This window comes from Prionailurus bengalensis, chromosome D3, assembly GCF_016509475.1.
Source record: "Prionailurus bengalensis isolate Pbe53 chromosome D3, Fcat_Pben_1.1_paternal_pri, whole genome shotgun sequence".
NCBI classification, from domain to species: Eukaryota; Metazoa; Chordata; class Mammalia; order Carnivora; family Felidae; genus Prionailurus; species Prionailurus bengalensis.
The window spans coordinates 40,689,656-40,708,009 of record NC_057356.1 but is presented as its reverse complement, the minus strand read 5'-3'; the positions used below and the strand labels follow the sequence as shown (position 1 = coordinate 40,708,009).

General features: G+C 38.9%; 1 protein-coding gene across 3 annotated transcripts in view; it reads right to left on the bottom strand.

Annotated features, from left to right (window-relative positions):
• The window catches only part of MYOM1 (myomesin 1), a 155,590-nt gene that overhangs the window by 88,557 nt on the left and 48,679 nt on the right, over positions 1–18,354 (bottom strand). For all 3 annotated transcript variants that reach the window (XM_043558400.1, XM_043558399.1, XM_043558401.1), the window contains 6 exons: positions 17,721–17,878; positions 9,536–9,628; positions 7,298–7,386; positions 7,126–7,188; positions 3,296–3,460; positions 529–690 (listed from right to left, as the gene is read on the bottom strand). In XM_043558400.1, coding sequence (XP_043414335.1) covers positions 529–690; positions 3,296–3,460; positions 7,126–7,188; positions 7,298–7,386; positions 9,536–9,628; positions 17,721–17,878 — 730 coding nt within the window. The remainder of the gene's footprint in view (positions 1–528; positions 691–3,295; positions 3,461–7,125; positions 7,189–7,297; positions 7,387–9,535; positions 9,629–17,720; positions 17,879–18,354) is intronic.

The following is an 18,354-nucleotide window of genomic DNA, read 5'->3' as shown; positions in this document are numbered from 1 at the left end:
CTGTCTCTCATTGTCTCAAAAATAAATAAACATTAAAAAATTTTTTTAAAGATTAAATTGTAGCACCTTGTTTCCTAGTTCATTAAAGCTGAAAGTATAAAGAAGGGGGCTGGAATGAAATGATAAATTTGCTCTCTGAAATAGATATTAAAGAGTAAGTCCCCAAGTAGCACGTCCCTCTTTTGTTGCAGCTCCCATAAACTGAAACGGCTTTTTAGATCATTAGGATGGATTATCTCCAATGGAACACCTATAGAGACCTGCACTGGTAGCTCACTGAAGCTGAAGAAAGTAATGACATCAGAGATATTAACACAGTCTGGGAACAAGTTACCTTGGGGTTGGTGCCTGAGGGTTAGCCTTTTTCTACTAGGTCTAATTTCACTGGAAGTTAATAATCTTATGCCATGCATACTGGAAGAATTTTCAAATGGCTCTTTCATCATTACAAAAAACATGTTTGGATAGATGGATTTGGTCTCAGTGCTTTAAACGTGCTTGGGTGTTCTGCTTTTTGCTAGGTCTTACCGCGAACAAAGACATAAGCGCTATATTGTTCATAATATTCTCCCATTCGCACACGGATCGTGTAGAGGCCTTCATCTTCTTTGTTGAGATGAGAAAACGTCAGCGTTGCTCTATCTCCACTCCAGTGTGTTTGTACCCATTTTGATGGAGAAACAGGTGCTCCTAGAAAATTTTTTTAAAAGTAAGAAAATTAAGTGATTTTTTTTTCCTCCATTGCTCCCTTCTTTTTCTCTCCTTCATTCTCTTCCACCTTCTCTCTCTCTCTCTCTCTCTCTCTCTCTGCCTCTTCTATATTGAAAGAGATATGACAATTAGTAGAAGTCTCTAGGGCTTTGGGCCATTCTGCCATGCTAATATTGGTGAAAATACTAGATCAGAAGTGAGGGGGCCAGGGCCAGATACATAATCTGCAGGGTCCAGTGCAAAATGAAATTACAATCCCCCTGTCTAAAACGCAGAGAAAACAGGGACCTGGGTAGCTTAGTTGGTTGAGTGTCCAACTCTTGATTTCAGCTCAGGTCATGATCCCAGGGTCATGAGATCAAGCCCCATGTTGGGGTCCACACTGAACATGGAGCCTGCTTGAAATTCTCTCTCTCTCTCTCTCTCTCTCTCTCTCTCACTCTCTCTCTCTCTCTCTCTCTCTCCCTCTTCCCCGCTCCCTACTCACATGCTCTCTAAAATAAAAAAAAAAGCAGAGAAAAAAATACAGTTAGAGGTACTAAAATATAAGGTTTTTTTCTCTAAAACAACTTTATTGCATATAAAATATAACTGGGGTAACCCAAAATACAAAAAATAGTATTTTTATGCCATAATTTTATACACAAAAATATTTATCAATGTAATATCTTGATTGATAATAAGATATTTCTGGCTTGCTTTTCTACAAATTCAGTTATTAGGTCATCAGATATATACTTTTAGCAATTTTATTTATCTATTTGTTTTTAAATATTTTGTAAATGTTTATTTTATTTTTGAGAGAAAGAGAGAGAGACAGACCATGAATGGAGGAGGGGCAGAGAGAGAGGGAGACACAGAATCCGAAGCAGTCTCCAGACTCTGAGCTGTCAGCACAGAGCCCAATGCAGGGCTCGAACCCACAAACAGTGAGATCATGACCTGAGCCGAAGTCAGACACTTAACCGACTGAGCCACCCAGGCAGCGTTATTTTAAATCAATATACTTGAAAGCAACATCAGTCACTCTTGGCAAATGCAAGATCACAAATGAGCAGATTAAGTTTTAATTTTGAGAAGGATCTTTCTGCTGATGCAACTATTATTGCAGCTATTCAGATATTACATAGTTATATATAGCCATATTCTTATAAAGTTAACATTGGGTTAACTTTCTGATAAATTATTTCAAAATATAAATTTTAGTACTCTAGAACTACTGATTCTTAAGGAACAAAATTTCTAAAAGAATTTGACTCTTGGGGTGTCTGGGTGGCTCAGTCGGTTAAGTGTCCAACTCTTGATCTCAGCTCAGGTCACGTTCTCATGGTTCGTGAGATCGACCCCCGTGTTGGCTCTGCATTAACAGCACAGAGCTTGGTTGGGATTCTCTCTCCCTGTCTCTCTGCCCCTTCCCTGCTTGCACTCTCTCTTTCTCTCAAAATAAAGAAATAAACTTTGAAAAAATATTTTATTCTTCATATAAATCAGTTTCACATAAGTCTGAATTTAATTTTAAATATAAATTTACATAATTACATCTTAATAGTTTCTCTAACATGTGCTGTAACTTGTAGAGGTTATACAAGAGACGGAAAATGATTTGTACATAAATCAAATGTCTACTTATGCATTCTATCACTGCATCTTCAATTATAAGGAAAATTAATTTTAAAATTATCTTCCTTGTTAATAATTGCTTCATCCAAAGTTTCATATGAAAAGTGTTCTTTTTCATTGAATGTGACAATCTTTAAATTTAATTTATATTTCTAAGCCTCTGAATATTTGCCATGCAGTGTTATAATGTTTTTCAAAACCAGAGATTCTAAACTGAAGATCTCCAACAACTGTTTTGTATGCTTAAGTGCGATGTCTATATACATGCTTTTATTTTGTAATTTTACTGACAAAGTTCACTGCCTAGTTGCTGATAGTTCCTGTCCTGATGCTAGCCTAGTAAATTAGTATTTGTGCAGATCCCATAGAAGCGAGCTCTGGGGAAGGAAGAACAGCCTGGCAATCTCCCACTGTAGGTTCCCATGATGCCCCCACATGGAGTCCCTCCTCTTCTCTAGGGCCATGTTCACTGTTAATACTGCTGTTGCCATTACTGGCTTCAGTCTGGACCCAGATGCTCCATAATGCCCCAGATGCCTGTCTGCACAACTGAAGTTCAGGCCAACTGCTTGGTGACTACGCTGTTTGCTGCCCACCACGCCCAGGGGTCAGTAGTCATGCTCCATAGTTCAACTGAATTGCAATGGACTTCCCTTTATTTTACCAACTAAAATTAACTTACAAAACGAATATATAACTAATTTACAAAAATACATTTTTCATAATCTTTTCCACGTTACTTGGTGATAAGAAATTATAATCTCCACAAATATATTATAAAAGTTCTGCTACTTTGGTACATGCATGAATTTTTTTTTTCAACATCCAATAGGTTATGCCTCCTAATGTCCATATTCTGCCAGCTCTGATAAACAGGCCTGCAGTCTTGTGGACACTCATGCTCTGGTGCCACGCCTTATTCTGTGAATAAGAATCTAAATGAGAATTCATCACAGAGTCTCACCATTTCTGTACCACTGGATCTCTGGCTGGAAATGCTTAATTTCAGGAGTGATAACTACACGGCAGCCTAGACTCATCGTCTCGCCCTCTCTCCCAAAAGACACATCAAACTTGTCATCAAAGTGGATCTCAAACTTGGACGCATAACCATAAGGGGTCACAGCAACTGGGTACGACAAAAACAAACATTGGTTAACTTGTTTTTTCTCATCAGAGAGACGCAAGCATTTTAACAAGCAGTTACAACAAACACTGATCAAATGGTTTATTTGGGCAAAATAGTAAGTCTTATAAAGAAGTACAAAGCACATTCCCACATATTACTATGTGAAATGGAAATTCTAGGTGTGGAAATTCTTGCTTCATTGGTCAGATAAGCTAAATGTTTGTTTTTATTATTGCAATGAATAGAATTTAAAGGATCAGGTTTAATACCTCACATAGCATATAAATTAATACCACATTTAGCTTATACTTAACTACTTAGCACAATATATGTACTTTTTAGATTCCTAGTTCATTTAAAACTGAACTGCTGTACTGTTCAAACACCCATATCAATTACTCATAAAAATACAGTTTTCCAGCAAGTTGCTTCAGTTTAACTATCTGTATAAAAAAAATATTATAAGAAATGTCAAACTGAAAAGTTCACAATAATATGACTTTAAAAATATTTTTCTTAGCAATAACTTATTCACTGATTAAGTAAATTCCTGCATCATAAACCCTCCCAGGTTTTATTTTCTCTTTTCTCAAAAGAAAGGACTTGGGAAAATAATGACTCTATGGACAGTTACCATGCCAGGCACTTTACATTTGACATGTCGTCTGTTCCTTGCAAAAGCCCCATGGCATAGATATTTTTTTCCTCTCTTGCAGATGAGAATGCAGAAGTTCACAAAAATAACATACAGCTAATGTCCAGGTTTCGCACTATGTGTGAAATTGAAATTCAAACTCTAAAATTTCTCTCCGATTTCATCTCTCTTCCTAAAACGTCTTAGAATTAATTTGAAAATGCAAGCCAAAATGTATCGAGTTCAACTTGTGCCAAGTAGTGTTCCAAACGTTAAATAGCTATTACCTCAAACCTCATAATAGCTCAATCAGGTAAGTGCTATTATCGTCTCTCTGTCTTATAGATGAGGAAACAGAAGCATAGGGAGGCCAAGAAACTGCCCATGTTCACCCTGCAGAGCCAGGATTTACACTGGAGGGCTGTTAGAACCTGTGCTCTCAAGCAAGACATGATATTGCCTTGAATTTGTGTGTTCCCAGGCAACCCCTAACCAATAGTGAAACAACTTCCCTTTGAAGCACAGGTTACATCTGCCCCACTTGTATATGATGGTATCCCACTGAGATCAAAAAGTGAAACAACTCAATCAGACCTTACTGTCTGGAGAGCCAGGCTGGCTCCGAAGCTGCCTTAGGAGTAGAGATAACAGTTACAAAGAAAGCTGGGATTAGGTCAGGGTTTGGCAAATCTGTGAGCCAGATCTGGACTGTCTCCTGTTTGCACCACTAGAAAAATAAATTTCAATTGTTTAAATGATCAAGATAAAATCAAAAGAAGAATATTTTGTGATGTGTGAAAAGTTACAGGGAATTCAAATTTCAATGTTCATAAGTAAGGTTTAATTGGAAGGCAGCCATGCTCATTTATTTACTTACTGTCTATGACTACTTTGTGTTACAAAGGTAGAGTTGAGTCGTTGTGACAAAGACCATATGACCTACAAAGCCTAAAGTATTTACAACCCTAAAGTATTTACAATTTACAAATTACAGGTAGTTCACAAATCATAATTATAGGAGTCCTTCACAGAAAATACTGACTCCTGTTTTAGAATATGACTTAGGGGGCACCTGGGTAGCTCAGTCAGTTAAGCATCTGACTTTGGCTCAGGTCATGATCTCAACAGTTCGTGAGTTCGAGCCCCATGTTGGGGTCTAGGCTGACAGCTGGGAGCCTAGAGCCTGATTTGGATTATGTGCTGTGTCTCCCTGTCTCTCTGCTTTCCCCCACTTTCTCTCTCTCTCAAAAATAAATAAACATTTTGAAAAAATTTTAAAAAAGAGTATGGCTTAGAATTAGAGAGACCAATTTACAAGTCCCTGTTCTACCACTCTATGTGGTGTTGTCTCATTATTTAACCTATCAAAAACTGTTTCCTCATAGGCACAGCACAGATAAAAGACACCTATTTTATAAGCTTTGGGAGAGCATTACATGATTATTGCATATAACAAAATATCTTAGTATGCTGTCTGGTACAACTGATCAATATATGTTAACTACTAAAACAGAACCAAGGGCAGGGAGCTTTACCTATGATATTTACCAGCATATTCCAAGCACCTACACCAGTACCTAGCACATAACAGATTCTCAATAAATATTAGTTGAATAAATGAATAAAATCCCTCTGTTTTCTCTGTTGGAAACAACTGCACTTAATTCAGGGGCTGGTCAGATTAAAAAGTTAGAGAGGTAGGTTGAGCTGGGCTTTTCAACCCTGGCTTTGTGGAGAAGACAGAAACAGGAGAAATATAGATGATGCAGTGGGAATGAGCAGGATACATTTAGATAGAAATAAATGATTAATAAACCAGCCTTAGGGACAATGGGAGATAAGTCATAGTTCCAGAATTTCCAACTATTCTATCTCAATACAAACGAAATGATAGAAGAAAAACATGATTGGGGATGTGCTCCTCCCTCACTCCCACCCATCACCCCCTCCCAGCCACCCATGGAATTTGTACCAATGATTAAAACTTGGAATATTAAAATTAGGAGCCATTCCATGAATTTGATGGAACAGGTGATCTATAGACATCAAACTGAGCAGGTGAAAAACTGACCCATGAGAAAGTATCTTCATCAACCCATGAGAAAGTATCTTCATCAAGCATTTTCAAAACTACCATTTACATTTTAACATTCAGAAAATAAGTTCAGGCATGACTACCTTTTTCAGTCTGAACATTGTAAGCACTGAATTATTGAACAACCATAAGGATTTTGTTTTTATTGTTTCCTATGAAAAGAAGTTCTGATATAGACAAAATGATTGGAGTTCACAACCACAGATCAGAATATTTTTAATAGTTTGTTATTATAGCACATTTAGACATCATGTGTTTTGATTTGTACTTCATAAATTAATGTATTTATTTATTCATTCATTATCAAACACCTACGCTGTGTCAGGTGCTGGGGTTAGAGATAAAAGGTCCAGCTTTGCCTTTAAGTGGCTTAGAGGCCAGTGGGAGAAAGAGACACATAACAGTTAACAGCATCCAATGTGATGGATGCTCTGATGGTCTCACCAAGGACACCTAACCCTGACTGGGTAGAGGTGGGGTAGCAGTGGGAGTCAGACATAGATGTCTCCAGGAGTGATGCTGACCTGGATGCCCTGATACAGTACACATGCATGTGTGTGCACGTGTGTGTGTGTGTGTGCGTGTGTGCGTGTGGGCATGTGTGCGTGTGTGTGTGTGTGTGTGTGTGTGTGTGTGTGGTTAAATCACTCTGCCCAGGTCTGTGTAATGATCTTCTTCAGTTTAACACAGAAAGACTTAAAAACATTTGCCATTTTTAGCCCATCATATCTGGGCTTTTATAAAACCAGAACAAAGCAATTATATTCAGAAAGAGAATAGTAACCAAAGAATCTAAAAAATAAGAAAAGAGTGCTATTATATACGTACTAGCATATGTTATAATAATCCTATGCTTTTATTTCAGCATTATAGAATGGCTTATTATGCTGGATTTTAAATAGAGATGACACTCAGCAAACATATTTTTAAACTTACAGCTGAGGGGCAGGGTGGAAACCCCAGCATGGAAGCGAGTCTCATCAAACTCTCCCTTATATCCTAGAAAAGAAAGCAGAAATACATATGAACTGCTTCTTGATTTATTTTTAGCAATGACAGTTAATTTTTTAAAAATGCATTTTGAATAAAACAAGCCCAGCAAACCCACTCTTTACGACAACCGAAGCATATGCTGAAAGCTCTCCTTTAACATTCATCGCTGAAGCCCGGTACTGGGCAGTGTCTTCAAAATTACATCTGAAAGGACAGAAGGAAGTGAGTGACCATTGCAACAATGCTGTTCTATCAAAGGTATCTTTGCTGACAACACACACTGCAAATCACTGGCTAACAACGTGGCTCCTGGGGACTCTTTTTCTTTTTAACTGTTTATTTATTTATTTTGAGAGAGAGAGCACAAGCAGGGGGAGGAGCAGAGAGAGAGGAGAGAGAAAGAATCCCAAGCAGGCTCCATGGTCAGCACAGAGCCCAATGTGGGGCTCGATCTCATAATTGTGAGATCATGACCTGAGCTGAAATCAACAGTTGGACGTTTAACCAACTGAGCCACCCAGGAGCCCTGGCTGTTGGGGACTCTTGATGAAGCTACTAACTCCAATCTAGCTCCCTGTGGGATTTTATATAATGCAAGATATCTACTGCAGTTTGAGGCCAGCTGCACAGAATGGGAGGAGGACACCTATAGTCCACTGTGACCCTAGCCCAGGTTCATTTAAATGTCCAAAAAAGGGGCGCCTGGGTGGCTCAGTCAGTTAAGCGGCTGACTTCAGCTCAGGTCATGATCTCTCGGTCTGTGAGTTCGAGCCCCACGTCGGGCTCTGTGCTGACAGCTCAGAGCCTGGAGCCTGTTTCAGATTCTGTGTCTCCCTCTCTCTGACCCTCCCCTGTTCATGCTCTGTCTCTCCCTGTCTCAAAAATAAATAAAACATTAAAAAAATTTTTTTTAAATGTCCAAAAAAAAAAAATGCCAGCAAAGTGTTAAACGCATAAATTACAGCACAAACAGTGTTACAATTAACTGGTCTAAAGCTGTGTCAGGAACAGAAAATGTCCAGCCATGTACTTTTGTAGTAGTAACTACCCAGAGCACCCTGGGGGGACAGTCTTCCTGCTGGCATCCCTCAGGGTGAGTTTCAGTCTGGGGGGAACAGAGAGGGAAAGACACAGCCACTCTCCTTGAGCCACAAACCAGATCTGGGTCTATCTAATAGGTGGGTCTGTGTTCTAGCTCCAAAGTACAAATATGCTATTTCTGTCTCAACTCTACCAAGGTTCAGGTCGCACTTGGAGATTCAGCCCATAGTACAACACAAGCAGTGCTATTTGGAAGTTCCTGTAAGTTATAATACAGAAACTGGGATGTGTTTAATAATAAAACAAAAGAAAGAATGATCTCACAGAGATGAATAAGCTAAGATTTCAAAGCAGGTCTTTTTGTGTCTTGTCATAACCAGTGTCTGAGTTCCTCGTTGACTTTCTGGGTTTAGCGTCATTTGTAAAAACCTATTTCTTGTTGAAATTTTATAGACACCAGCACAACCCCAGGAAGGTCAATATGGTTGCCTTTCTCATAACTACTGAATTATAAAGCAACCACAGAGCTCACTGCAGCCTCAGTAGAACCACCAAGTGGCAGAACTGAAGTGACTCTGGTTGGAGGTCGATGCTCGGCAAATGTCACAGGGCCCCAGAGTCCTGCTTGAAACCCTGTATCCCATGTGGCAGCTGTTCTGATCTGAGGAGAAGACTACAAACTCTCTTGAGATCACAATGATGTAAATTTTACTTTGACGTCTCAGCATGTCACAGTTTCATGTGAACTTCAAATAGTGGGAGTTTTAGCTTTTTCATTCACATGACTAAGCTTGGATTTCAAAACCATATTAGGAGATATGATAAACCTTTGAGGACTTAGAAATTTTGATGTGGGTTCTGCTTTCAATTCTGCTTTGCATTTTGCTTTAAAAACACCCCGGTGTCCAGTCCTGCCTCCCTCTGCAGGCTGACAGGGTGGGCAGATAATTTCCCACACTTTCTGGTGGGAAGCTTACTTTCACTGCCACCCACCACAATCTCCATGGCCTCTGCCGACTAAAGGCAAAAAAGGATGATGATGATGATGGAAGGATAACTAAATATAAGTGCCTACTTATGTAACTCATTTTCTTACTAATGTCTAGAAAAACTCTCAAGTATATAAAATGATAAATTAAAAGACAGAAGTTAATTTTATTCTCATCATCTTTTACTAAATTCAAATCTAAGATCACTTTGTGATCCTGTTGCACTGGGAAGAAAGGGGGAGAGTGGTTGTTAACTGGAGTGGTGAGATGACTCCCCAGGCAATTGTCGAACAGCACACATATGGACCCAGATGTCCTCTTACGCATTGATCTCCAGAGTATGCATTCCATATCGACTCTCAATAATGTACTTTCCAGGGTTTGCGTGGACATTTATCGGCACCTGGTTTTTATACCTGTGAGACAAGAGAACAAGGTGAAATAAGTAGAAATGTAAATAGCTTTATGATTAAAAGCACACCCACACAATCCTTGTTCTTCAAGGGACACCTATAAACATGGCACTGAGATTAGCAGCAGTATCTGTTCAATAAATACAAATCTATGGCAGATTAAATAAAATGCACTATAAATCCAGTAAAACTTTTTGATAAGCATCCTTTCCTCTCTTCCATCATAAAAATTACATTTAAGAAGTTGACCATTCATAACACTGTGGTTGAGTCTCACATACATAATGCTGAGTGAAAATAACCAGACACAAAAGAGTATATAATGATTGCTTTTATATAAAGTACAAAACCAGAAAAGACCAAATTAATGCTATTAGAAGTGAAGAGAGTGACTTCCCAGGGGAGGGGGGTGGTGGGGCGCGGAGACAGCAGACATGAAGGAGGCATTTAGGTGCTGATAATGTTTGGTTTCTTGTGTTTGAGTACTGGTTACACGGGTGTGTACAGTCTACAAAAATTCACCAAAGCTCTACATTTATATGTAATATGTACTTTTTGTGTGTGTATATTATACTTCAATAAAAGACTGAAAGAAAAACTTGTCCATTGTTGACAGGACAGAAAGAAAGGCTTTATGTTGGGAGTTTTATCATTGGCTGTCTGTAGGATGAGAGTAAAACATTCTTCCTACTAAGATTCTTCCATGTTGTTAAAAACAATGCCATTGTATTGAAAGCTCATTATATTTAAGTGTTTTGTTCTGTTAAAGGCAAGCATGGCTCTCGGCTTGGGAGAACTTAAATATCAATCACGAAAGAAAAAGTCTGACAAATAAAAGCTGAAAGATTCCCTTTTTCTGACTGTCCCATTCCTGGCTAAGCCTGTCAGCCCTCAGAGGGTAGGGCTACATGGAGGGGCCCTTCCTCAGACACTGTCCCCCAAGGCTGGAAGTCGCACCTTGATTCTTCACCACCTCCTCATGCCCTCAATAGCCAATGGCTATGGTGCCAGACCAGGCTTTTTTGCTTAAGCCATTTTCTGTCCAAGAGCTAGATTTCACTTGCTTCCCTTTCAAACACCCCACTTCACGTGCCCAGATAATGTAAATAACACTAATAACCACAACTCAGAGCATTTACTGTGAGCCAAGGCAAGAGTCTAAGTGCTTTACATATAGATTAGAAAATTCAATCCTCACAACTGCATGAGATAGTACTATTTGTAACATCATTTTCCAGATTAAAAAAACCAAGACCAGGAGAAGTTAAGTAACTTGTCCCAGTTCACATAGCTAGATAGCAGAGCTGGGATTTGAACCCAAGCAGTCTGACTTGTGACAGCATATGATGCTTCCATTGTCCAACTGTTCTCTATTTAGCTGCATTTTATTTCTTCAGACTTCTGGAAATGGTTATAATGAGGTTTGGGAGCAGGGAAAGTGGTGGAAAGGGAGAGAAAGAAAGGAAATAATTTTCAGTCAGTTCCTTCCTCTCCCCAGCTCACACACTCACGCACGCACATGTGCACACACATGCCCTATGTCCCTAAAACATGCTCATTTTCTATACTTTAAACAACGTGGCAGGGAACCTGGGTGGCTCAGTCAGTTAAGCGTCGACTCTTGATTTGAGTTCAGGTCATGATCTCATGATTTCTGAGTGTGAGCACCACGTCAGGCTCTGTGCTGATAGTGTAGATCCTGCTTAGTATTCTCTCTCTCTCCCTCTCTCTGACTCTCCCTCACTCTTGTTCTCTCTCTCTCTCTCTCTCGTAAAATAAATAAATATACTTTAAAAAAATGTGTCTTTCTCCTCTACCTAGCAGAACCCCAACTCATCCTTCAAGGTTCAGATCAAATGCCATTTCTTCAATAAACTCCTCCTTGAAATCCCACACAAGGGGCGCCTGGGTGGCTCAGTGAGTTGAGCATTCAACTTTGGCTCAGGTCATGATCTTGCGGTGCATGAGTTCCAGCCCTGCATTGGGCTCTGTGGTGACAGCTCAGAGCCTGGAGCCTGCTTCAGACTCTGTGTCTCCCTCTCTCTCTCTCCCCCTCCCCCAGTTATATTCTGTCTGTCTGTCTGTCTCTCAAAATCAATAAACACCCCCCATTAAGAAAAATTGAAATCCCACATGATATTAATTGTTCCTGTCTCTCTACATCAGTGTTACTTGGTTCAAGCTGCAAGATACAACATTTATCAGATTCTGGTTGGATATGTGTGTCTTCTACTGAGCTGTCATTGTCTTGGTGACAGGGATTGTGTCTGATCCACATTTACTTCTATTCCCATTCTCCAGGAAGCATGAATCATGGGCAAATATTAGGTACTCACTGTTCGTTAAATTGGATTGAACAGAATTATTGTGTAACAAGAGATTAATTGTGGCTTCATAATTCGTGGCTGAAGGAACAGAGTTCTGACAAATGCATACTTCAAACTTCATGATATGACTAATTTTTTTAAATTTTTTTAATTTTTATTCATTTTTTGATAGAGAGAGACAGAGCATGAGTGGGGGAGGGGCAGTGAGAAAAAGGGAGACACAGAATCTGAAGGAGGCTCCAGGCTCTGAGCTGTCAGCACAGAGCCCAATGCAGGACTCGAACTCACGGAGTGTGAGATCATGACCTGAGCTGAAGTCAGACGCTCAACCGACTGAGCCACCCAGGCGCCCCATGATATGGCTAATTTAAAGTAAGTACAGACCAAGAAAGTACATTGCGTCTCTTTGTGTCTCAGTTCCCTCAGATGTGAGATGAGAGGATTGGATTGGCTTAGGAGTCACAGCTGCGTGGCAGGTGGAGCAGCACAACCTTCTGCCCCACCCCCGGCAGAACTGCTAGCTGTTTCCTGCCAGCCCCAAAGTGTCCTCAGCCAGCCATCTCCCCACAGAGCTCCAAGCAGACAGGACTATTTGATCAGAGATGACCTAGAAAAAGAAATGAGCTAGCTGCTCCTAGTTTCAAACATTCCTTGTTTTGATGAATGACAGGGTGCAACAAGTTAATCAGCATGTTCTTCAGAATAAATTGGTCTCAGTAATTTCACACTAGATTCTAAAGCTCCCTCCTAAAAAAAACAAAAACAAAAAAAGCTCCCTCTTACTACTCAGTTTTTTTCATGCGCTGGGGTGTTTGCAGTAGTTCTTTTTAGCATAAGAAGAGAAATATGACACGGAAGGCTATGGCATGTGGTACTTGAGCAAATAATCTACTGACACTTGATATGGCTTCTGGCCAAAAATGTTGTTCATGTCTCCATAAACTTTGAGTTAAAACAGTATCTTGCAGCTCGCAGTGTTGCTTCACCTCCCTCGCTCTCCAGTACTACGCGACTTAGCACCTTAGTGCCTTCCCCCTGCTAAAAACCCATGACTTTTCTAATGTGACCCCCTGGCACAAGAAGTCGGTTTAAAATATACATGCACACGACACACAACACTTTGAGGATCTTCTAGTCTTTCCCCTGGAACTCCAGATGTCAGTGTAAGAAAAGTCTGTTTAAAAACAGCACACAAGGATTAAATTAGGAAGCAATTCTATTCTATTCTCCAAGAATTTCAGCCAGTCATTCACGTTGGGAGTCACTTGAGATTGGCCATCCTCAGTATTCAGTCGGGGAAGAAAAGAAGGATTTTTGGCCTGCTCTGTATATGCTTCAGGGCTTGCTATTTCTGGAAAGTGAAATTCCAAACAGGACAGTCAGACGCTAATTTTGGAGAGTAACCTACACTCTGGGATTATTTGTCAAAAGGCTTCTGAAATTCTTGTGAATATTCATTCAGATGTACACCATTTTCCTTACCATTTTCATGTAGAGTCTATGAACTACTTATTAGTTAATGAGCTTCCATTATACTGTAAATATTTGGAGAAGGATACTCTTTGTTTATGTGTGTAAAACACACACTTCATCCCCCCAAATAAATGACTAGATCTTGGGCTGACTTGATAGCAAGGGGTTATAGTGAAAGCTCTTTGGTAGTGTAAAGCATAGTCAAGCAAAAAGGTTCATTCTGCTTTTTTTCTATCAACAAATAATACATGCTAAAATGATCTTTAACATGTTGTATCTCACTACAACTGTGATGGGTGCTTAGAATCCAGCTTTATATTTTAAATAAATAGCTATTACCCACTTTAAAATCCAGTTGGCTGAGAGAGATCTATCCCATTAGGATAAATTTTGGACTTAAATAAATAAGAAAAATCTAAAATAAAACCCTTATGTTGGGAAGTAATCATAAATTATAAATAATTTTAAACTATGTTAAATGTAGGTTGTTTTCCAAAGAAAATAGAGTAGTAACTGCTAAATTTAAATACATTGTGAATAACTCTAATCTTGTAAACAAATTGAATACATGATTCTATTATGGAATTTATAAATTCTCATAATTTGCAAAAATTGAATAAGACTTTTCCAAATCTCTAGACTCTTCCTGAGATGCATGTCTCATACTATTTTATTCTGAGGTTTTGCATTATTATCATGCCTAATGACACATTTCTTTAAGGGTCTATTTGGCATTAACTTTAGGGGCAATGTGAAGAATTCCAAACAAGTATTTTAAATGTCTCACTGGTGGATCCAACACAGTATTTGCATTTAGATCCAAAAACATGGGTACTCAGTGAGGGAATGAATGAATGCTACTCACTAACGCCAACACATTGCTACAGTGAGTTTGCATGAAGCTCCCCACACATTACAATCCAGATATTCATTGACAAAAATCAATCTAGACTTTGGACTGGAAATCCAACTGAATCTGGCTCTTTAAAAAAATTAAATTAATTCAAATTCCTTCCTTCTTTTAAAGAGAACTTTTCTCCCTTATTTCATATAATTCTAAAAATTAGAACAAGCAACACCTTTATATGGTCCAAGAAAGTGTAAAGGTAACACAGGGAGTAGTCTCCTTTCTCAAATGTATCTATCCTCTACTCCCCTCATCTCTTTAGGTAACTGTTCTCCTTAGATTTTTATATATCCTTCCAGAATTTCTTCATGCAAGTAAAACAAATACAAACATAATTTTTTCTCCTCCTTTAAACCAATATATAGCCTATTATACAAGTTATTACATAAAGATAGCCTCTTAAATTAAGTAAAACAACTTTGGGATTTTTCACCATATATGTATGCTTCCTGTTGCATTGACAAAGCCCTCCTTCAGCTTCACTGTGGTGGTGCAGAAACATCCTTGCAACTAACTTTCCTACTGGACCCAACGCCTAAACAGGGTTCTTTCTGTTCTCAAAGTGACTTGGGAACAGGACAGTGCTCCTTGGCATCCCTGCACCTGGCCCTGATGAGTGATATGTGCTCCGGTCAGTTAGTGCTTTCTGGGTAACCTCTAGATTCCATTTAGACAGACTTGGTCAGTCCAAGGGATTGGCCAAAGAGCAGCTGCTGCATGTCCAGATCATTTGTTACTGCTGCGTGTTCAGATCATTTGTTAGGCCTCAGGGACTTCCATGTCCTGAGGGTGCCTACTGGAAACTTGGAACTTAACCCTCTTTGCAAAGAGCTCTAAGGCAGCCAGGCCCCAGGCACAAATGCCCTTGAAAACCATGGCTAAGGACCTAAGGGCTACAAGCAGAGGTAGCATGACTGCAGAAAGTATCGTCACACACTTGTTCCCATGAGTTACCGCCTTCTATTCAGAAAGGTCATCCCCAATTATTTCTTTCATGCTTGCACTCGGTGTCAGGCCCAGAAAGTGCAGTTGGGTAACAAAAAGACATAAATGCCAGCAGAGTAATCATCAACAACCTGGGTTTGTACTTGGGTTGTGGGACCCTGCTCACGGAGGAAATGCTTATTGTGGACTGTGTACTCTATACCAGTGTTAGGAAGCAAATTAGACCTTCACTTAACGATTATTTTTTTTAAAGCAGCATACCCAGGAAGGCACACTAATCCCACACAAAAGTTTCCTCCAGAAGTGGGTTTACCGGGAGGCCAATGAAGCTTCAGGGTCCCTCACCAGCAGGGTCCCTTCACGGCGCAGGGCCTAATTTAGACCATTAACATTCTTTTTTGTAAAGAGTGCTGCCAAATTTATGAGCTTCAGGCCCCACAAAACTTGCATCTGACCTTGTTTATTACCATAGTCAATTTTCAGTTGTCTGCTAGCTAACTGTCTAAATTTAAGCTTTATCCAGGGGTAAATCTTGTTCTCTGAAGGATGGTTATGATTATGAGTGGTCCACTGGTTCTTTGTTTTAATGTTTACTTTTCACTTGGTTTGCAAGGCAACAGGACTTTCATGAAATGCTCTGATCCATCCCTAAGGAGAGAGTTTTATAAATAATGGAGTTGTCTTCTCCAAACACTAAATGACACGCAGGAACTTGTGAAGACTTGTTCCAGTAAATGAACTGATTTCCAATCATTCCTGAGACAAACCTTGTGTCTGTGTCTTCATTTTTGTTTAAAATGAGCCCCTGGGACATATGGTTCAATGTTAAGAAAAAAAATATCTCAAAGCCATAAGTGAAAGATTTGGGGAGTCATTCACACTACTCAGCTCCATTAGTGAGGATAACTGAAAATTGATAATAAATTTTCAATAAATTTATAATTTATTGTGTAATAAATATATCTACTTGATTAAGGATTCCAGTTATTCATTTATTAGTGGTATATTTTAATTCATGAGAGAAGAGGGAATGTCTTACCCTCTGTCTTACTTACTGTAAGAAATAATATTTCTTACAGCTAAAAATTCATTATTCTTCACGTATTTTCAATTGAAAAGTTTAGATTTTTTGAGGTGAGAAGTAATCTGTTTTAAGAGGAAATGTCCCTTTGAAAGGCCAAAGTATGCAATACCATAGTCACAGAGAAATGTGGGGCCAAGATTGATTGATTCCTAACTTACTGCAGTATACTTTTATGTTTTAAAGCTTGTAAGTGAATTTAAAAAAAAAAAAAAAAAAAAAAAAAAACCACTTGATTTTCACTGAAATATGCTCCTTGTCAGTTATCTTCATTAGTCCTAGCCAAATTAGGTGTCTAAGCGACAGAGAAAATGGGTAAGAAAGGAAAAGGAGGCAGGCCTTCTACAGATGGCAATGTCATCCTGTGTAGCATTTATACTGCAACATAGGGTGAATTTACCATTACTCTTGAGGATAAGAAAACAGCACGCAAAATATACGTGTCAGAGACTCAAACAGAAAACATCTTTTTAAGCTGGCTCCATCATTTTCATACTGCTGTCTCTGTGGCAGGTATTCATGACATTAGACAGGTAAGTCTGGAGGTTAGGGATCATGAAGTCATTGACAATTACAATAGGCTATAGGATGGAAGGAGAACATGGGTGCTTATTCTTTACGGAAAGAAAATTTCTTAAGATCCCATATTGAGGGGGCACCTGGGTGGCTTAGTCAGGTAAGCATCTAACTTCAATTCAGGTCATGATCTTAATGATTCATGACTTCAAGCCCTGCATCGGGCTCTGCACTAAGTGCAGAGCCTGCTTAGGAGTCTGTCTCTCCCTCTCTCTCTTTCTGTCTCTCCTCCCCTCACGATCTCTCTCTCTCAAAATAAATAAGAATAAAACTTAAAAAAAAGACCCCATAATGAGAAATATCTTCCATCTAATTCCCTCTTTTGTTTGGCTTTAGAAAGCATGTTGAAACCTCAGCTCCTATGAGGAGTAGACATGAAGACTTCTGGGTTTTAATTATTTTTTAAAAATATTATTGCTTCTGGTCACAAAATGATACCTATACCGTATGGGAGCAAATTTTTATTTAAATTTTATGGCCCACAGCAGTCATAACCATAGATTTTCTTTGTATATAAATGTTGACTACATTTTAATACTTTATATAAAGACCCACATGTATAACAGGATTATGAAGTATCATAATATAATGTATGCAGGACTGTTCTTTCTTCTCATTCATAAACCATTCACCCTGGTGCCCCTTCTTCACCATTTAAAAAATCTATACAAACTCATGGGTGCTTTCATTCACTCTTGCATATTCATAACGCTGAATGTTTTCACTAGAGGTAAAATTAACTTTGTGTAATAGATTCTATGAGTAATTTTCGTAATGATAACATACCATGTGACACGAGGTTCTGGCCAGCCGGATACAGAGCAATGTAATTTTACATTTTCTTTTTCCCAAACAGTGTGGGAACGAGGTTTAATGACAAATTCAGGAGCATGGAGAAGATGATCTTCATTCAACTTTCTATGAAATGCTTCAGTTTCTTCTAACTATAAAAAAAAATATATCAAAGTATTATGGAGTCAGAGTAGCCTGTGCTACTAAGAGAACAAACAAACCAAAATTATCATTTTTCCACGTGGAGCTTTACTTGCGTATTTAGACCATATGCCTTCTCTTTGCCTCTTTAAAAAAGATACACTTAGTTTTTAACGTTCTAAGCCTCAGCAACATATCTTATTTCCCCCTATGGTGGATTTTTTAAGGTTCTTTGGAACTGTACTTTCTGTAGAACCTAAAATTTCATGGAGTTGGGCATCTAGGTGGCTCAATCGTTTAAACATCTAACTTTGGCTCAGGTCATGATCTCACAGCTAGTGAGTTTGAGTCCCGCTTTGGGTGAGCTCTAGCCCCACTTCGTGTGAGCCTTGCTTCTCTCTCTCTCTCTGCCCTCACTCACTTGCACCTCTTCTCTAAAATAAAATAAAATAAAATAAAATAAAATAAAATAAAATAAAATTTCATG